We start from the raw sequence: 22,021 nt of genomic DNA on the forward strand, positions 1-22,021 counted from the left end.
TTAAAATTAAATTTCAACGTTTTAAACATCCTGCTCCCTGAAAATATAGAGTAGCATATGAAAAAAAATGCTCTAACATGTGCTTTTAATGTTAGAGCATTATCAGCCTTACCACTTCTGGGACCTTGTTCTCATAAACCTATTTTAATAAACATTCAGTGAACTTCAGTTAATGGGTGTGCCACCTTGCATTTTATTCTTGACTGCTATTATTATCAGTAAGATGCTAGGTTATTCCACTGTTAGGTTATCAATTTATGGTAAGCATTGAATGAAACAATCATGAGAGTAAAAAAATTGACCTTTGATTTGGTCAAATCAAATGAAAGTTTGTACTACCTCAAGTCTGCTTTGGCTACTGGTTAGTGTTATATACTGAACTTCTCAAAAGTTCTTATAGAACACTGCAGAAATTGTACATGTCTAGAACACCAGAAAAAATTAGTGGAACTTATTCCTTTTTTGCACTTATTCTCACAACAGGTGGTACCATACTTAGCATAATTTCAGGGGCCTTATCAACCAAAAATATCTTATTTCTCATTTTTTTCCTGGATATTCCTAGAAAAATAATGCCTCACTCCTTTGATTAAGGGTTTCAGATTCTCTGTACAAACTACTACGTGTGAGCAGACAAGGAGAGGAATAGATAGCATATATACTTTGTAGACACTGAATTGGATTTGGGATGCAGTAACACAGTATTGAAATTTCACTTCCTTCTGACTAGGCATTCCCAGTATGTCTAGGCCAAACCAATTTATGGAGAAAAAAAACAGAAAGCCTCTTTTAAGCGCTTACTTTAATTGTAAAATTAGTGTTGAATTTTCCATTTCTTCCACATGTTTTCTTATCCATTACACACATAGAGCTAAATGGAGAATTCGGCATCATTTTTTTAGTCCTAGCAAAAATAGTGATATTAAAGTGATTATCATAAAAATCTAATTCCAGTGATTTGGGGAATCAATTTTGTATTTATTATATTTATTCAATGATGTATTTATTTCTCTAGGTTGAATTTTATTTGGGGAGCTCTGTGCAAATTAAAGTATGTTACATTTTAATACTAAATATATACCCATACGGAAGACCCCAATTCAAAATGATTCATTGTCAATTATAGCAGGAAACTAGTCCTGTCATCCTGTTTTCAAGAAGCTGACATGATTATTTTTTAAGGTTGTGGTATTTTGAATTGAAATTGAAGAGATGTGGAACTCTTAAGTATGTACATTAATATTCCACAAGTGTTCTTGATGAGATATAGTGCAGTTTATTCAAATTCTTAAATGCTGAAACCTTTTTTATTTGTTCATCTAAAATCACATCCAAATGCCTTGAAATTATGCCCTTGAAATACTTGCTGAATGATTCCAAGTAAGTGATCTCTTTTCTAATAAAAAAGTGAGTGGATTTTTGGACTTGATATGAAAAAAGTGGGTCCTGTTAAACCTGCTGGAGGTGAATGGAGTGTATCACGGAGATGTAGCTTTTAGTCAGTTCATCAGGGCTGACTTTGGTTGCTAGACTGTAGAACCCAACTTAGGCTCATCCTCCAAGAATTCTCTGCACTAACCATACAGTGAGATCCCATGGCTTCTCTCTGGTGGTAGCCATGAAGCTTTCTCCATATCATAGGACCCTCTGCCACGGATGCAGGGTGATGCTACAGCATTTGGGGAAAGGACGTGCTTTCCCTCCAAAACTTAGATGTTTCATTCTTCCCATCTCCTTTCCATCACCATGGAGCTCAAATGAGATAACCCCGCCTATAGCCCTAAGACTGGGTCACCACTCACTACCCAGCCCATGTTAGCAAAAAGTAGTAGCTCTTGAGTTACTAATTAAGTTCTTAAGCTACAAGATGTGAGGGCAACTCAAAATGGTTGAATTAGGAAATGTTTTGGATGCCCTGTCTTTGCAGAGACCTTTCAGCCTCTTAGGAATGATGCATGTCTGAAGATGGGACATTTCAGAAAATAATTTTTGAGAATAAAAACCCTCAAGAGACTTGTTCTCCTTTTCATTTTCACTGAACTTCGAGAGTTGTGCTTCCCTCAGAAAAAAAGTACTTGGCAAAGAATCTTATTAAGGGCATTGTAATGGCCATGCCCTGCCACACCACCAGGGCAGCATCCAGATTTACTGGGTTAAGGCAGGTTAGAGAGAATGAGCTGCCCAGCAGTGACGATGATGCCAACTGTTTGAAACCGTTTTCTCATAGGAGTTAAGTCCACTCTGCAAGCTGCTGCTCTCTTCCTGATACTTATTGCAGCAGAGTCGTTTACTCGCCTTTAAACCATAATTCTAAAAGAAGTCATCGTTGCTTTCCAGCATGGGAAAGCGTAGTCTCTGGCTGCTCTGCTGTCCTAGCAACCATCGTGGAGGATAAAGGGAGCGAATCCAGAGAAAATGGAATTGGTTTCCAGAACCAAGGCCTCTTTCTTCCACAGACCAGGTGATCCTAGGCAAAAGCAGAAACTGAAGGCGATAACTTCAAAGCCCAACTTTCAAATCTTCTAAAAGCAAAAGTGAGCTTTTATAGGTCAGCAGAGAATGGTTCAGTCTTCCTTTGCGTGTAACGTGCACTGGCAGTGTCAGCATCACTGGGGAACTCCTTAGGACAGCGCATTTTGGGGCCCCGCCCCAGACCCACTAAATCACAATTGCTGGGGGTGGGGACCCCCGCCTGTGCTTTCAGGGGCTCTCTGACTGATTCTGCTGCAAGCTAAACTGTGAGAACCCCTGGCCTAGAACAGTAGACCATGCTCTTTGGTGTAAGCAAGGCCTGGATTTAAACCTCAGCTCTGTCAGTCTCTGGAAATGCTGGAAGTATCCTAGTATGGGTAAAGAGAATGGAAAGTGTTTGGCACCCAAGGACAGTTAACAACAGTCAGTTGTGTGAGTGCCACAGACCCTGAGAATGCCACCAACCCACCCATCCTAAAGGGGTCATAATTTCCTAAAGTGCATCGTAGTGAGTTTTTCCCAATCTACCAGGCATAGTCCCTGAAAAAGGGCATGGAGCTGCAGATCCACAACCCCTAGAGCAAGGCATGTCCACACAATTAGGGGGAGGGGGCAGGGACAGTTCTTTCTTTACTACCTTCATCAGACGAAGAGCGCTGCTGATGTTCACATTTCCGTGGGATGAGTTTTTGAGCTCACTCGAGCTGCGCTGCCTTCTCTCAGACAGTGCTTGAAATGGCATTTTTCTGCGGATGGATATTTAATGCACTGTAAACGTTCAGTATTCTCTCATATTCTGATATGCCCACTGAACCACCCATTTAGTCGAATTAGTAAGTATTTAGGATTTGTGCATGAGCCTGGAAGCTTAACAGCTATTTGTACTATTAATTTTAGAAGCAAACAGAATTTATATTCAGAAACAGATGACCTTTTCAGAGGCAGGACATTCGGGAGTCAAGGCCTGGGCCCTGTCACTAGGAGAGTGTTCCCAGGTCAACCTCACATCCCTCTTGGATCTGAACAAAGGGTCCCCTATCCGAAAAGCTTTCCCTCTTATTCTAACTGATATTTAATGTCTTCTTTTCCTACCCCTTCCTCCTCTTTATTTTTCTTTACAGAACTTATCAATATCTGATCTATTAAATATCTATTGCTGAAATTCTAAGCTCTACAAGGCAAGGATTTTGCCTGTCTGTTCTCTGCCATACCCCAGCAGTTGGAAGAATGCCCAAACGTAGGAGCTGCTCAACAAATGTTTGTTGGTTAGATTAATGAATTAGTCTCCTTGTTACTTACATCAATATATGATATTATCAATATGTAACTTCTTCATTTTGAAAAAAGCATAATGCCATTTAAATTCTCTCTGTTTTGAACAAGACAATTCCAGAAGTTTTACATTATTGGAAACTTCCTAATAGGCTATAAGCTGAAACATTAAGAATTCCTTCTCTAATTAGAATTTAGCATGGTAGCCACATTTCCTTTTTGTCCCAAGACACATACATTTGTTTCTGTGAGTTCTTTTATTATTCAACATTTGAAAACTAGAAATAAAAACACATGATGTTGGTGTGCGAGGGCAGTTCAGTGGTAGAATTCTTGACTGCCATACCAGAGACCCGGGTTTGATTCCTGACCCATGCACTTCCCAAACAAACAAAAGAAAACCACAAAAACAAATGAACAAAAATTCAATAAATGGTGCTGCAATAACGGATACTCACATGGAAAAAAAACTGAAATGTGACCCCGCCATATGGCATACAAAGAAAAAAAATGACGTCATATGGAAGTACAAAGGAAGGATGCTGTTTAACTTTATACAGTAAATTTCTATTTGGAATAATAAAGAAGTCAGGAATGCACAGATTCTGTGAAAAGAAATGACTAAGCGAATCTGCAGAGAAACAAGTGAAAGATCATTTGCTTTTACAACCGCTGGGCGAAGCAGCCAACTGAAGTCCAGAGCAAGAAAAGAAAGACAAGACAGAGCAGGAGGGCTCTGTCCAGGGGCTAGAAGCTCCCAAAGGAGTTTCATGTGAAGGGGTCCATCTCAGAGAGGCCCGGGACAGACAGACATCCTTGGCTTATTCAGAAACATATCCTTATTCTGTTGCATACAAAATGAAAATGACCAAAGCCTACTATGCAGTCAAGTATTTCAAGAAAGAAGAAGAAAATATCAAGGGTTCGATTTTTAGTTTTGCAGATTGAAAAAGAAAAATTAAAACTATTTTAAAGGAAAAATGAGAAGAAAATAAAGGCAAGAGTTTCTGATTTTATGTCAGGAAAGGAGCAAATGGAGCTTAATTCTCATTCTTAGAATGGGTTATGTAGAAATTGGTCGTTAAGTTGTCTTCTTCCTTGATTCTATCATTTTGGTTTCAAGGTATCATGACTATCAGAATGGGGATGGGTGTGGGAGAGGCTCCTGGTGGCATCTTTCACAGGTCCCGGCCTCACCAAGAGCTCTGTTGTGGCATTTAGGGGACAGGTCAGGCCAGTAAGCTCCTGTATCAGGAGTCAGAGCATCCCCCCAGCACCCTGAGCCACCAGATTTTAGGCAAGACCTGCCAGACAGAGCTTGGAATGTTTTTGGGGGGAAGACCGAGGACATCTCAGCCTCTGATTCAGATTCACAGTTCTGCAAAGCTTTGGAGCTGGGGAGGACCTGCCCCTGCTGTCCTCCAAACCCAGTCCTGTCTCTCCTGTAGGGCAAGTTTAGATGGCACCTTTCTCAGCCTCAGGGGAAACAGCGCTTATCCCATAATCTCTCTAGAATTAAGTGAGATAGCCTGCAAAAAGCACTGAGCTCGGTGCTTAGCCGAGAGAGCCTCTCTCCTGAAACAACTGAAGGGTTGGACAGGACACATGCAGTCATGGTCCCCTGGACGCTGGCTGTGAGGCAGCTGAGGGCAGAGCCTTGGAGAGGGACAACAAGCCAGGTGGGCGAGCTCTTACCCAGGGAAATCTCCAGACCCTTTTGTGGCCTGGGGAGACTGGACACAGCTCAGTGGGGTCTCTGAGGTGAAGACAGGGGGAGCTGGCTGGCTGGGGAGGCCACCTGGGCAGCCGGCAGGGAGGTCCCTGTGAGATCCAGCCGCGTGCAGAGACCTGGGACAGGCAGGGAAACTAGGCGGCCTGGCACCAGCACTCTGCGGAGCTCCCAGGGAAGTGGGGACTGCGTCCGCCCCACAGGCCCGAGCAGAGCCTCGCATTCTCAGGATGCTGTAACTTCTCCCAAGTGCTGGCTCAGTGCTGGGAGGCAGGGAACCCCTCCCCCCCTCCCCGGCCCATGGTCGCTCTGACCCCAGCTAACAAAGCTGAAAAGCAAGTCTCAGACACATCAAAACATTTCTTGGTAATGTACCTGCACACCGGGGAAAAGCTGAAGAACATTTACAAGGATATATGCCAGTTTTCTGTAGCTGTACTAACAAATTATCACAAACATGGGGGCTTAAAACAGCAAATTTATTCTCTCATAGTTCTGGAAGGGGGAGGTCCAAAATCCAGGTGCCAGGGAGGCCGTGTTCCCTCCGAAGGCTCTGGGGGAGATTTCCTTCCATGCCTCTTCCTAGCATCTGGTATTCCCAGCAATCCCTGGGATGCTAATCGAAGGGGGTGGATTTTCTGCCCCACGGGCTCAAATGACCAATTCCTGAGACACCGGGGTTTCAAAGAAAGAAAAAGTTCATTGCTAGTCACGAAGCTAGAGATGAGACCGCCTAAAATTCTGCCTCCGCAAGCTGCATAAATTCTGCTAGTTTTGTACTTGCCAAACGGTGGGCAGGCATTGGGATAATAAGCACAATGACTGAGATGAAGAGGCTAGAGATAAGCTCACTGTTGAGCATGCGCAGATTGATTACACACTTAGCCACAGAATGTAAGTAAACGGCAGCCTTAATAAGGTGATGGGTGTGATTTTTAGTATTATACTGAGTATAGCCTCACTCAAAGCTGAAAGTTTAAGCTGCTGCATGTGTCAGGCAGGCCAGTTTTGATCAGATCCAGCTTCAGTTATCAAGATAGCTTGGAATTATTCCTGGACTGACTCAAGGCCCTACATTAATAAACATTAGGGGCTATCTTTGGTGATCACAAACTGTAAAGTTGAAAAACAGGATAAAGGGTGTATAAGTGAGGGTTGTCACAAAGCTTTTACAATCTCAAGATAAAGGCTATGTTATAGTATCATTATAAGAGATCAAGGCAGCTGAGTTACAGTTCAATAATTTCAGGTATTTCCCTCTGGCTATTCTTATACACTAGAGAGTAAAAAACAAAAATCTATATAATGATTCAGTAATCATAATTGTCCCCTAATCCTTCATTGCACTTGGAGTTCCTTGGCATGTCCCTGCATCACTCCAGTTTCTGCCTCCACTGTTACATGACCTTCCTTCTTTTCTTCCCTTCCCATAAGAACATCAGCCATTGGGTTTAGAGCTCATCTTAATCCAATAAGACCTCACCTGAATTTAACTAACAAATCAGCAGCAACCCCATTTCCAAATAAGGTCAGATTCTGAGTTTCCTGGTGGACAAGAATTTGGGGGATATGCTATTCAATGCACTACAATGTATGAAAACAACCAACATCCACTAAAGTACAATTCACTAAGTGCCATCTGAAAGTCCTAATTAGGGAACGTTTTCACATCACTTTGTTCGCGCAAAATCATGTTGATATGATAGTCATTAAAGCATCTATCTCCTCTGTTTGTAAATGTAACATGCATCTACATAGTGAGACATCAGTCCTTCACAGCTGTAATCCATTGCCTATGAAAGGCCCATTGCATTCACTCTCATTTGTGGATTGTACTTGTCTACAGAAATTTTTATGCAAGCTTCTCATTGACAAATCCTTCAATAAAATTTAAAAAGTGTTTTGACTGGCAGGTTCATTGAATGCAGCAAGTTGATTAACAATATTATTTATTCTCAGATTCATCTGGCTTGAAAGTAATTATTTGTCTGTAAAAGAATAATTTGAATGCCATATTACAGCTTTTCATCCTCAGCAAGTAGCAATCACATTCTCTTGATGGTGCTGAATAAAGTAGATCCATGAAAGGAAAGTTCATATAATTTCCAGAAACTTGTGACAGTCCAATAGGCAGGCTGTTATCTGTGAGGCACTTATCTATGGAGAATATGGAGAACACACCAATGCAAATCAACATGCAAACACTTTGTCAATCATAATTTATTTCTGTTTGAATTATTTTCAACTTTTATGAAATTAGCAAGATGTATTTTGAAGAAAAGCTGCCATTAGATGCATTATATAGATGGATTAAAATTGAAGGTGAATTCACACTCCAGAATTAATAGTCAAGAAGTAATAATCTGGATCTTTGTAAGTAAAATAGAAATTCAACAGTTCTTTTATATATTTTAGAAATATTTTCTAAAAGTGAGGAGACAAGTGAGAACATATAATCATCTTCTATAATAATATTTGATTGCAACTACACATTTAAAGTTGACTTTTGGTTGTTCCCTTTTAGTCTCTTTCAATGTCATCCTAATAGCCACTCCCAGTAAGTCCATCCTGCTAAAACCATGTACAGAGAAGGACTCTCTTGCCACCCAAAGCTGTTAGCTTGTTGCCAGATCTGTCAGTGCGATGTTTCCAAGGAGATAGTTAACTTGCATTTAGTTTTCATGTCTCTTTTATTTTTCCCAAATCTACAGAAGTCCTCTTAATTTTTTTCTTTACGGCAATAATAATTTTGTTTTAACTCCAGGCTGGTTCTCTAGCAGAACCCCTCACTTTCTGGATTCTCTGTAATACTGTAGCCCTCATTTTTTAGAACACAGGTAAAAAAAACATTGTGAGCAAAAATACTACGGCTGATATCGTCCCATATACTTTGTACTTATGTATTCCCAAATCACTTAATCTATTCATTGCTACAGTGTATTGTAAATGCTGCTGACCAACTAGTGAGTTAAACCGTCATGCCATAATTTGATCATTCATTCATGCACAAAGATCAAAGAATCATGCCTTTTACAAGTATTTAAATATCTCATCAAAAGCATGATTACTTATATAAGTAATTTTTCTTAAATCAAGAATTTTTCTGTCGCTGTAACTCTCCATTGATGCCAAATTCACAAAGCAGAGAATGAATGACGTACTTGCGATGAGTGTTGAGTGTAGCAGGTGCCAGGCAGAGTTTGATTAACATCTCTTAACTGCCTTCAACAAGATAAACAGATGACTTTATGTTTTTTTTTCTTATCTATATAGTGTTTTGACTCTAAAATCTTTATCAGGATTTGTATAAACTTCTGTAGAACACTCAGTTGATTTTGTAAGCATGTTAGGGACCTAGAGGCCTCATGGGTTGCTATTTTAACATCTTATCATTTCATTAGCCTTTCAGATTTTTCAGTGATATTTATATCTTAGCTATTCTTCTCAATGGAAAAAGCATTTATTTCCCTTCTATCGAAATATCATTGTACATTCCTAAAGGATGTGAGTCTCATTGATTTCTTCCCCTTTCTTCCAATGAACTCATCAGTGTAGAGTGCTGTTATGTCTCATTATGACTATAATTCTTGTTCTTTCTATCATTTTGTGCATTTTGTTACTACTTGGCATTACTTTAATATCACATGATATTTTTTTGCATGGGCAGGCACAGGAAACAAATAATATCGAATGATTTTTGACATTCATAAATCTAACAAAAAATTTTCCACTGAAAATTTTCTACACTTCACCCTAGCAGTTTGGTAGGGTCCATTTGTTTTCAATACCTCTAAACACTTCCAATTTCACTAGTGCACGACCAACAAGAATTATAGTATACTTCGTATTTTCCTTCAAAAGGAGAGCAAAATTACAAAGTATTTGATGATATCTTTGTCAAATAATCATTTTTCTGAGAAATAAAAATAAATTGAAAGTGCTCTGTACCATGTGTACGTTAATATATTCATACATAGAAGTGAACCAAGACACTTTGAATGAGAATTAATTTTGCAATTATCAATATGTAATTTTTATTTAATCAGTAGTGAACTTATATAGTTGATACATCTATTGAGTATGTTTTTGCTGAAATGGAGTCTTTGAAAGGAATACAGTTTTTTGAGTTGTAGAAAATAAAATACTAGCTTTAAAGGGAATGGTCCTTATTCGCTAAAGCCACCGCATTAAAACATTTGAAGCAATTAGAAGATGATACACTATGAAAACGTTCTAGAAATAAGTGACATCTTGACTAATTAATATTAAGATATTAATCTACCCTTTAAAGGATTTATAATGTGGACAGGAACTTTTCCCTGATAGAAATTCACCGGTAGGTTGTGTCTACGGAGATGGGATCAGGAAGCGTTGGAAGACTAAATATAACTAAGAATAACCTGCAGAATCAAGAATTACTCTCTACCAAGGGTTAAAGAGTAGGATAATTTTGGACATGAAACCCAAGGAAAAACAGCTAATTTAATCTTACAACAAAAATTCACGGTATAAATTGGCAACAGCCAATACTCAAGGTACCTGTGCCCGTTAAGAACAAACTGAGTAAAATTATATTATGAGATTATTTTGTCATTAGCAGAACTATTTGCATATATTACAGACGATTTTTATTTTTCTAAAATTAATTTTGTCAAAACACATTTTAGCCTCTAAAAGCTAAGGCCCAACCTGAAATGTTATGAAAGAAAGGATATCTCAGAAATCATACTTTTAGTTTAGTATCTGTTCATTCCCATTCTCTGTTCTTTTTGAATACCGTGGACAGAGGATAAAGCTCATTTTCGTGTTGTTACTAATATTACCTAACTTGAGTTTGATTCCATTCCTCCTTTCTAGAATGGACCATTCCATCAGAAATCATCGTGAATTCAAAGTCCATTCAGAGTTAAAACCATATGATAAGTGACAGTAGCATTAATTTATCAAAGTAATAGCTTCATAAGTGACGCAAGGTAATAATTGTTAATATAATGTTCAGTGGCATATTTCAACACAATAAAATTATTCCACTCAAAGAATGGCAAAATTTAGAATATTCTTCTATGTTAAATGAATTTTAATAATAGTTTTCCAGTCTTGTGGGGGGGGGGGTCAAAGCATAAAATAACCATGTGAAATCAGAAATATGTTGAGAGAATTTTTCCAATTTCATTATTATGTGGTCAAAGAAACCACTACTTTGCTTTCTTCTCTTTAAAGTTCAAACCCGGAGGAATAAACTGATTCCTAAATGCACATTATTATTGTCCTTTTCCATAAATTAAAATCATAGGTTTTTTCCATTTCCCCTTGGTTCCCAGGAAACTTAAACTCAAAATATATATACATATACATGTAATTTTTTCAAACAATTTTCGGTTTTATGTAAAATTTTGTAAAATGTGGATATTTGATCATTTTATATTGATTGTTTAGATGTGTTTATATTTATTGATGCATTTTAGGTGATATTTCTTTAAGTTGCTTCCATCTTTAAAAAAATAGTCATGTTTAAAAACGTTACATGATGTTACATTTGTTCTATCAATTTAGTTAAAATACATTTTTCCTAGGGCATCAAGAATGTTCAATATATATCAGAAAGAGAGGTGGCATTGTACAGATTTCATTATCTCTGTTTAAAAGCTTGAGTTGATTTGTTTTTAGACTCATAATACTGAGAAAATTAAAAATATGAAAGTAGCCCCTTGAACAAGTTAAATACAAATCCCCGATGTGTACCCCCATCTGACTACTCTGTGGGTTTTGTGTGTGTGTGTGATGTCTCCATCTGAATATCTAATAGGTATTTCAAACTCAGTTTTTGAAATGTAAAGAGAACTCTCAAAATTCCTTCTCTAAGTCTGTTTTTCTCCCAGTCTTCTCCAGTTTACAATCCAATCAGTTCTGCAAGACTAAATACCTAGTGGTTTTCTTTGAATTCTCTCCACTCAGTTCTTTTTCCCTAATCTTGCCTTCACCTCCCCTCTCCCTCCCTCTCTCCTTCTCCTGTACTTCCTTCACCTCCTCCTTCTTTTTCTACTCACACCATACTCCCTGCACCTAACACCAAATCAAATCAAGCAGTAAGACTTTTTAAGTCTGCCTCCAAAATACATCTTAAAAGAGTTAGCTTCTCCCCATATGAGCTGCTACTGCCTTAGTCAATTATTGAGCAACAAAAAATGTATTTTGTTCAGCAAACATTTGTTGAAGAGGCTCAACATGCGAAGCATTGTATTTGTGCTTGGGACTGGCCTGTGAGTTCTCTGGAGAATTTTAATCCATTTCTTTTGATTAATGTTTTCGTGTTTAAGAAAATTTGCATTGATATAACAATGATAACAGACCGTAAAATAGGTGACCCTAAGAAAAATGAAATTAAAAAAAAGTGTCATATGCAGCACTTAATGAAAATTATGTAAATGTTGTTAGAGCATGAAACATATCTCCTTGCATTCTAATTCTCTGGGAATTATTTTGCAGGAAAATTCTGAATATTCAATATTTTCATTATCATACATTGAATACGATGATATGAAAAAAATGACTGTTGACAGCAAAAGGTAAGGAAACTATTGTAGCAAAAACTAAACCCCTTTAAAGATTTTTTATTAAGCAAAAGCAGAGTTCAGTGAAAGTTCTTCAATTCTTTATTTATGTTAGTTTTATTAAGCAAAATTGCTCAATTAATGGAGAGAATTTCAATGCCCACTTTTTCATTTTTATTTTGTTTTATTTATTTTTAATCTGAAAGAGAATTTTGTAGTTTAAATAAAAAAGAAACAATTTGGGAAACTCTGCTTAATGCTTGCTCATGACAAATCAGGGCTGAAGAAATGAGCTTTTAGTTACTTATTTTTTGTATATATGTATATACAAAATACATATTTCATGTATATATGAAAGATGGGTAACTATTTTTGAAAGTCCAATGAGACTGCCTCCAGGGATAGTGCAAAGATCAATAAAAGTAAATGGTTAAGAGTTCTCCCCTGTCATGCCAGAGACCTAAGTTCGATTCCTGGTGCCTGCCCATGCAAAAAAAAAAAAAAAAGTAAATGGTTAGTATAGAGTCTCACATGAAATAAACACTTAATAAATAGATTATAATAAATACAGTCTGTTACTATTTTTTAAATGAACCTTAACCAGCATATGTGGTTAATCCAAATGCTCCTTTTTAGTGCTCTCACTGGCATTTTTCTATATGCAACCTGTTGTTGCATATGACTCAGTGTTTAAAGTTATTTTCAAATAAATCATGTAATTTGTATCATGCATCAATGTGAATGTTATATTGGATATTTTCAGAGAATATCTTATTAAATTAGCTATGAATTTAAAGATGTGCTTTTAGGTATAAAATAATGAATAATACACTTGATATTCAAAATAACATGAAAGATTACAGTGTTCAACTTTGAGTAATGGAGAAATAAATAATTTGGACTAATGTTCCCAGTAATACAAACTAGAAATAGTGATCAAACTATTTTCTAAAAAATCAATTTGAAGTGACCCCCAACTTTACAATAGAAATACTCAATTTAAAATAACATTACAAAATATATTCAATAGTTAAAAATAAAACAATGTTGCATAATATACTCAAGAATTAAGACACAAGTTTGAGAAACTTGCAGGAAACTAGAAAATAAATTTTAAGTGTGTAATATTGAACAAACACAATATTTGAAATTAAGAAATAAGTGGATGGGTTTAGCAGAGTTTAGACATGGCTAAGGAGAGAACTAGTTGAATGAAGTAGCAGTAAGAAGAAACTATTCAAACTGAAGCATAGAGAGACAAAGGGAAAATATATACACAAAGGAAACTGTACCATGGTAAATGTAGAGGATATAGTAATAAGAATAACAAAAGATCTACCTATTTATCTATCATCCAATCATTAATCAAAACAGACCCCAACAGGATTAAAATAATGAAACCAATATACTATTTGCAAATGTAATAGTTAAGAACTTTATTAAATTGGCAAAATATATCATGATACAGTTTGAATAATCGTGGCAAAATGCTAACATGAGAAATATAAAGAAAATTACATGTAGACAATCATAGTAAAATTTTTAAAAACCAAAGACATAGACAAAAAATTTGAATGCTGCTAGTGTAAAAAAAAAAGCTATATTTTCCAAGCAGCAAGAATACAGCTGACAGCTGACTTCTCAGCAGGGGAAAAAAAATGAATCTAAAAGAAAAGAGAGTAGAATCTTTAAAATGAAGGTGAAATAAATACATTTGCAGATAAAACTGAGAGCTTTGATTAATAGCAGGTCTTCATTAAAAGAAATATGAGAGTATTTTTCAGAAAGAAAGCAAATGAATAGGAGATACATGAAGAGATCAAAAGCAAAGAAAGAGATGTGTGGATGTAAATCTAAATAGATATTTACTTATGAAATAATAACAGCAATAATGGTATCTTGTAGAGTTCAAAATACTTATGGAATTAAAATGCATAAGAAATTTTTAAGTTAACTGAAATTAGTCCATTTAACTTACTGTATTAATTGATTTAATTTAAAAGATGTGAACTGATTTTAAAGAGTTCTTAGGTTTTTGTATTGTCGGGAAAAAATAATTTAAAGTAGGGTTTCAAAAGTCAGGGAACTGTGCTTGAATTTAGGATAAGATTAAAGAATACTAAAAAAAAGTATAACTAATAAGCTAAACATATGGAAAAATGAATTATGAAAAGAAATCAATCCAAAAGATGACTATACATTTCAAAAAGTCATTATAGTCAAGTCTAAGATGGGCAAGCGCTAATATTAAGATTTGGAATCTTTTCAATCACTGCAATGAATTCAGGTGTGTGAATTTTTTTCACACATTTTCAAAGAAACAAAAGAGCTTTGTCTGTTAGGAAGGTTATGCTGAAAACATGAATATTAATAACCTCACCTTTTGCCTCTCAAAGTGTGATCCATGGACAATCGTTACCATCATCACCCAGAAGCTTATTGCAAATGAAAGATCCGGGGTTTCCCGCTGGCCTCCTAAAGAGGAATTACATTATCTGACCAATTACCTTCAAGTCCAGAATCCCTTCCTGAGCCACTGCATTCAAGACAGCAGTTGATGTTACTTCTAATAAAACAGTCTTAGCTACAGCTGTTGGGAAACTCAGTAGAGTCAAGAGCAGCTAGAACAGGCCAGCAGAGCTTCTACTGTACTCAGTTATTCTAGGTGTAGTCTCTTCCTCCATTTGGTACCTGGTGCTTTTCAGTCTCTTTATTGTTTCTTTTGAGAATAGAGGCTCTTTATTTCCAGCTAGCCCAATGATTTAAGACTTCCTTTATTGTTACTGTATTCTGTTTCTTATTTAGAAAATCTTTCCTTACCTTGAGAGCACAAATGATTTTTTCATGAATCCCAAATGAGAATCTTTATCATTTTTCTTTTTACATTTAAATCTCATTTTCACGACAAGGTACAGGTCTCCTCAAGAGTAGGAACAAACAAGTACAGGTATAAGTAAAGCTGTTTCTGTCTGAGAGTTGTCCAATATTTCCAACTAGTTGCCATTTCTCATTCCCCATGGCTGACATGCTAACACTTCTGTAGAGACTACAGAGCGATGGGCAGTGCTTTACATGGTTTAGGTGACTTCATTCAGTCATCCACACAACAACATGAGAGGCAAAAGTTATTATCATCCAGTCTTACAGACGAGGGTTGTAACAGCAGTTTCTATCATGGCTGTCCTCTTCTACTGCACTTTTGATGTTTGGTGGCAGGGGTAGGGTGGGAGGTTTCTTATAATATGTATATATTCTAGTCCATGGATGGCTGTACCACTTGGACTGGTTGAAGAGACTGTTCAAAACCCAAAATTCATGAATCAGATGCAGAAATTGGATGGAAACTTGGATTTCCTCCCTTGGAGGTAATATGTTCCTTAGTATAGAAACAGATGGCCAGAGAGATGGAATTTGGCAGAAATGAGCTTCTATCCATCAATATTTATTTAACCTTCCATGACTTTTGCTGGGAAGCAGTTGCTTACCCAGGGCACATTTTCCAGCCATTTGTACTTCTACAAATGTTGTGTAGACTCATCCACAAAAACCTCCCAGATGATTCTCTATATTCTTTCTCCCCCTGATATTGGCTGAACGTCAACCCCAGGGTGGCCTTGGAAGACATCTGTTGATGATGGCAGAGCTTCCATTAGCAGGACAACCTATATGACTGCGTGAAGCAGGGACAATCTCACTCCCTGGATATCAATTATATTTGGTTTGAGCAAGAAATACATTTCAATGTCGTCAGGCTGCTGAGATTTCAAAGTTGTCTTTTATAGAAGCTACTGTTTTGCCTTAATTAATGCACTCGTTTAATGGTAGTAGTGATGGGGGAAATATAGATTACTCAAATCCTTTTGTATGTCCTTTTTACCAACATCAGTGGTGTTCAAAATGGAAAAGGCAGGGCCAACAAAACTGGAAGCAAAATGAAGGTTAAAAATATAGGAAACTAAGGATTCTGAATGAGACTAAAGATTCAGAATGAAACTTATGAAAGTATCAAAGACAGTTATCCAAAGAGTGAAATAAAAAAATATTAAATTACTCAAATATTGAATATTTCAAAATTCAAATATTCAAAAGAGGTAAAACATAGTTCACTCGCTATTACCTCAACTTCCAGTGAAACTCTAAAAAAATTAAATGATAATTTAGAAACACTTAGAAAGAGATGAAGTTTTCAGTGAAGAGATATCAAAGCTTGCCCAGAAGAAATTATTTAAAATTAGTTTTATTTCTTTTTAAACTAGGGATGCAAACTAGAAGATGAAAAGAAAGCACTCATTAGAGTCCACGATGAAAGGCATGATGCAACATTTCCAAATAACTGCTTGTGGATAAGAAGTAGAAATTTCAGCCCCTGGTTTAATTTTGTCCCTCTGCTTTCCTTCCACCTCAGAGATGACGTCATAATTCCTATGGTGATAAATTTGGTGGGACTTAGGCCCGTCGCCCACCTAGCTTAAGGGTCACTTACCTAATGGACTTTTACTTTGTCCCTCCAGTTTCCTGGCAGCCAACTGGGGACCTGGCACCTGTCCTGCCTTGGATCACAGTTACATCTTTATTTTCCTCTCAAGTAAGCAGTGGCTCTCAGATTTTCATACCTATTTTCCATATGTGTTATCTTACTCATTCTGTAAGTCAGAGACTCTGGCCCAAACTTATTGCCTCCCAGTTATTTTGTGTATCTTGTTCTTTATTGTTGGAGCCATGTCTTATAGTGGACATAGTTCTTCCTGGGCCTAACTAGGTTTTAGATTTAAGCATAGGCACAAAACACTCTAATTTCCTGTAGTCATGCTCCATTCCCCGTATCAAAAACCAGGCACGCTTAGATTTTTCTGAAGAGTTTACGCCAGCTTTTGAGTATTTCCCCTTATCCTATGTCCTTCCATGCCTGCCTGAGACCCTCATTCAATTACTGCAAACCCTGCTTGTGCTCCATTCCCTGCTTTCCTACAACAGTCTGCTGAATTCCCATTCTCTCCATTTTCCTGCCTCTTCTGCAAACCTCTAAGCCTTATGATCTCTATGTATTAAACTTGAAATATAATATATATGTAGGCTTTAATAAATATACAGGCTTCAAATGGCAGATAGTAGGGTTAATTAGGAGAATAAGAATCTCATAAGATTGATGTTTAATATGTGTGGGCATCAGCCAGGGATGGGATTATAGAGGACTCTGTCCTTGGACATGCTTTTAGCGATATTTTTTCATTTACCTGACTGGATGTGAAATGTTAGTAAATAAAAGAAGATATTGATGGCACTAAGCTAGGATGTTCTCACATGGAATGATGGTGACAGTGTTTACAATGAACTTGGAGAGGATATTAAAAAACACCAAACTGAGAAATATAAAACACAATCTGGGAAACAGCCCTGTCTCATATCTAAGGTGTGTGTACACGTACATGTTGGAGAAAGAGGTCTGTGCAGAATTTAAGATGGTAGATTCTGAAGTTAGATAGATCTGTGTTCAAATCAATGAAATGCCACTATGAGCTTTGGACCTGGTCCAATTCTTTGTTTCTGAAGTCTGCTTCCTTTTCTTAAAAGGAAATGTGTGCAGTTAAAATGGAATAATATGCATGGATGATCTAGCAGAGCATGTAGCACTAGGTAAACACTGAGGAAATATGCATTACTGCTGTCACCACCATCACTATCATTGAATGGAAGGGAGTGGAATCAAAAGCAGTTTAGTGGATTTTTTTTTTTAAATCCTGGGAATGATCATTAATCACTAGCACTATATGAGCTATAATGGGATTTAGCAGCTAAATGAGGAAAATCAATTTTTAACTACCTTATCAGAAATAAACCCCCCCAGGACAAAGTTAGTAGGCAGCACTTGTTGTCCCGTGTGCCTCCCCCCACCCCCCACCCCGCACCCTTCAAACGTACCAGTGCCAGCGAATCACCTGGAACTCTTTCTCGGTCGGACCCCAATTCCACGCGGGTGGGTGCAGTCCAGGCTCCGGTGACGCGATGGGGTTGGCAGGGGCGCAGCACCCACCTAGAGCAGCCCCCAGGCTGTATTTCATGCTGGACACCAAACTTTAGGGGGAATATGGACAAAGCAGACCTAGTTTTCAGGGAAATGTTCGTGAAGTAAAAAAGATTAGAGATTTCATCATATGACAGGAGAAATAATAGAAGGACCTGGACAGAAAAACCTGGGAGTTAATTTCACTTGTTTGAGTTATATGAAAAGCTTTAAAATAATTATTGAGTCTTAAGTAAACTGGTTCTTTTCTCCTGTCTTCCACATTTTCAAGGAGTACAGGTCCTTACAAATACTGATTTGGGATATGCAAAGTCCATACAGAAAGAAACTGCTTGTTATTTGCTCAGTTTCCCTAATATTCTCTTGTTAAAGACCCAACATTAATTCAAAAATATTTATTAATCAACTAAGTTTATATATGCAATATTATGTTTGAGTAATAAATAATACAGTGTGCATTCAAAAATTGACAAGTAGACAAGATTCATAAATGCCTGCCTATGATTTAATAAATAAAACTAAGTGAATGAAACAAACTGATTTACTAAAGAGCTACCATAATAAATAGAATGTTTAAAGAAAATCAAAACTACAAAATATGTTAAAGCCTGAATTAGCAAACTAAATTTAACGAAAAATGTCCATAAGTTTCTATGAGTCAGATACAGAGCCAAATTCCACATCACGTTTAATTTGTTGTTCAGAATAATTGATGCCATGTATTGTTTCTGAAACAGTCTTAGTAATTGTATTATTATAATGTATTGCTGGATATAAATCTACAGGATATATTGCTATACCTGGAAATAGTATTTTGGAAACAAATGATCTGATAACCTTAGTTATTTTAAATTATTCTAAATGAAACAACTCCAAGCTTCAAGACCACTGCCTTTACTCGGATGTTATTACATCTTGACATTTATTTCTGCTTCTTTGCCAGAATCACTTTTAAATAGATTATTAGTGGCATGAATAATTGTACTTTACTTTCATATTGCTTTGCCAAAGGGGCAGAATCTCTGTTCTAACTTCAAGCAAGTGTAATAGATAATGTTGGGTACATTCTTCCAATGTTTCCATATTGCCAGAAATAGTCAGCAACTGGTAAGGGGGCTAAGAAAGGGGGCCATCAAAGTTTTGACACAGTCAGCATTCTCTCTCTCCAAAAACAATGGCCAACTCAAACCTCAGGAAGAGAGGTGAAGGCAAGTCTATGGAAGAGCTTAAGACATGTAGGTATCATGCCGTGACTGATATATTGGAAATAAAATATTTATCTCATTTATGCTAATATTTAAATTTTAAATCAAATACTAAACTAAATACTGCTGCTCTAGCCATCTTTAAAAAAATCTAAGAAAAGTCTTAATAGCCAAGGTATTGATAAAGGTGTGGCAATTATTGGGTATGCAGTTCTAGTTAGCATTATTGATGCACTAGATACTGTTCTTGATTGTGATGAGGGTAGCTCCATAAAAATGGTGAAAATTGGGAAATTAAGAACTTTAAATGCTTTTTTTGAAATGGAATCTTTTACTTCTGAGTAATTCTGAGATAAAAGGAACATACCACATTTAATAAGGAGAAAAAAATACACTCTGAAATATAATCATGGCAGCTTCCAAAATAGGTTGGTGTGCGTGTGTGTGTGTGTGTGTTTGTTCTATTTTGATTCAAAATAACTGTGGACACATTTGTATTCTTTTCTTGGACTTCATACCTCATTATTCTAGAGTCAGGTGAATCCCTGCGGCTTGTCTCAGCTTTATTTAGTGGTGTACAGCCTGAAATGATGGGTCAGAGAAAGGCTTGTAACTGCAGAAGACGCACAGTGGCTGAAGAGCTTGACTGTGAATCAGGTTGATTATGGATTATATTTGGGGCTCTATGAAGATAGAAATGCACACTTTAAGCTGTTTTAGCACTCTGTAACCCATGTGATGGTGGATATAATGCAGGCTGGCTCAGAGTAAGAACCACAAATAGCTAGCTTAAAGAAACACAGGAATGAACCAAGATGGAATAATAGAGGCCTCTGCGTGCAGTGAAGGGTGAATAGAAAGTCTCCTGAATTCCTTCTTCCAGAGCACCTTTGAAATATGAAGACAGCTTAGGTAAGCTTACGTTTCAAATAATGCCCATTTCAGCCTAATCTGGAGAGATCCAGTAAGTAAGGTGGGCAACAGAAATAATGTTAACTCTTTTCAAGTACATCTTAAAGGGACAAAGGAACAGCAGAAATTGTTTGGTTAAAATGTGCTGTCTATTCTTTTAAGAGAATAAATGTAACACCTTTCAGAGTAACACAACTCACCTTTAAATATGCTATTATATGCAGAGTGAAGAAGTCGCTAGATATTTCTTTAAAAGGTATCTATTATATACACCTGAGCTTTTTGTTTTATTTTAGTTTGAAATTGTCACATTCTGGAGCGGTATTTGTTCCATATGCCTTGGGTTTGGCCCCTCCTTTGTAAACGTGGATACACAGAGTCCTCAAGGGTGAAAGAGGACTGCAAATGGCAAATGGCTTATGAACTGGCCCCCAGGAAGCTCAGCGTGCCTTTGCACATACAAACAGATGTTAAGCTTCTGTCTCAGGACTGAAACTTTACCATTTTCACGGTGTAAAACTGACTAGTTTGGCACTGCTATCTTAGTTGAAGAATTTATCATGACTATCTAATAGAAACCAAAGATTTTTCACTTCTAAAATTAGACGGATTTCTGTAATCAGACTGAATGATAAAGATGTATTTTCTCCTTTTGTGTTATAATTTAAAAGTCCTATTTATTAAAATTTTGACAACAGTCCAGCTTATTAAAGGTAGAGGCATAGGTGAAAAGGCTCTTCAAATACAGAAAAACTTTTGAAAGTGTAACATCAATGTGTAGATTTTTGGTTTACTGCTGACTCTTTTTAAATGTTTTAGCTATAACTACGACTTTTCCGTAATAGAAAGTGCTATGTGGCAATAATATTTTATTTTTAACATATACTTATTTTGCAGACAACCAACAGATTTTTTTTCCTCTGGATTCCACCTAATTTTCAAAATTCAATTCTTAGATTTTAAATAAAAATACCTAAATATAATTAAAAAGAAAAATGATTGAAAGGGAAGTTTCAAGAACACAACAAGGATGATGATAAAAATAAATTCTACTAAAGAGTTTAAAAAATTCTTGGGAATTCCTTGCAGAAATTATTGTTAACATTTTAAGGTTTGGCTGCCTATTTTCCTGTCTGCTTTGTTTTATTTGTTTCTATATAACATCATTGGTGTGATCATATCTATGAACACATAGACATTTTTAATATGCCTGTGAGATTTTATTTACCAGAAATCACAATATTCTAAATGTAATGTAGCCTTTTAGATTGGAATCCCAAAATAGGAAAAGAAAAGAAAAGGACGTTAGTGGAAAAAACAGTGACATCCAGGTAAGGCCTGGAGTTGACTTACTCGTAATGTACCCACGTGGGTTCCCAAGTGGAGAAAAAAGTGACATGGCAATGTAAGATGTTTACATCTGTGGAGTCAGGTGATGGACATGTGGAAACTCTGTACTATTTTTGCTACTTCACTGTAAAGCTTACACTATTCCTATAGATAAAGGTTATTAAAAATCATAATACCTCAACATATATTTTTGGACCCCAATTATGGCAATTGTAATTATATACATTGATCACCTGTCTTTGCTTTTAATAATGGATAGTAGAAATATTAATTGCAATTAAATTTGTATATGTTTGCAATGCTTCCCTTACAACAAAAAGCATTAAAAATGACAATTTGTTTTTTTCTGCAAAATTGTGCCATCCTAGTGATAGAAATTCAAACGAGTTTATTAATTATGAGGATTCATTTTCATGCTTTCATTTGTTTAAGAAATAGTATTTTCTATTTAATGTCTCTTACCATACTGATTTTTGAGTCCATAAGGCATACATTGCAAGGCAATAAA

General features: G+C 36.5%; 1 protein-coding gene and 1 long non-coding RNA gene across 2 annotated transcripts in view; one reads left to right on the forward strand and one right to left on the reverse strand.

Moving 5' to 3' along the window:
- Positions 1–1,345: 1,345 nt before the first annotated feature.
- Positions 1,346–20,279, reverse strand: LOC143661957 (uncharacterized). Its single transcript, XR_013165038.1, has 4 exons — positions 19,770–20,279; positions 17,944–18,096; positions 3,110–3,218; positions 1,346–2,467 (listed from the first exon to the last, which is right to left on the reverse strand). It is a non-coding gene; the product is annotated as an uncharacterized LOC143661957 (long non-coding RNA).
- NETO1 (neuropilin and tolloid like 1) overlaps positions 11,964–22,021 on the forward strand; it is a 165,124-nt gene continuing 155,066 nt past the window's right edge. Inside the window, exons 1-2 of the mRNA XM_077135249.1 lie at positions 11,964–12,039; positions 16,536–16,609. Of these exons, the coding sequence (XP_076991364.1) occupies positions 12,011–12,039; positions 16,536–16,609 (103 nt within the window). The 5' untranslated portion in view covers positions 11,964–12,010. The remainder of the gene's footprint in view (positions 12,040–16,535; positions 16,610–22,021) is intronic.

This window comes from Tamandua tetradactyla, chromosome 18 (assembly GCF_023851605.1).
Source record: "Tamandua tetradactyla isolate mTamTet1 chromosome 18, mTamTet1.pri, whole genome shotgun sequence".
NCBI classification, from domain to species: domain Eukaryota; kingdom Metazoa; phylum Chordata; class Mammalia; order Pilosa; family Myrmecophagidae; genus Tamandua; species Tamandua tetradactyla.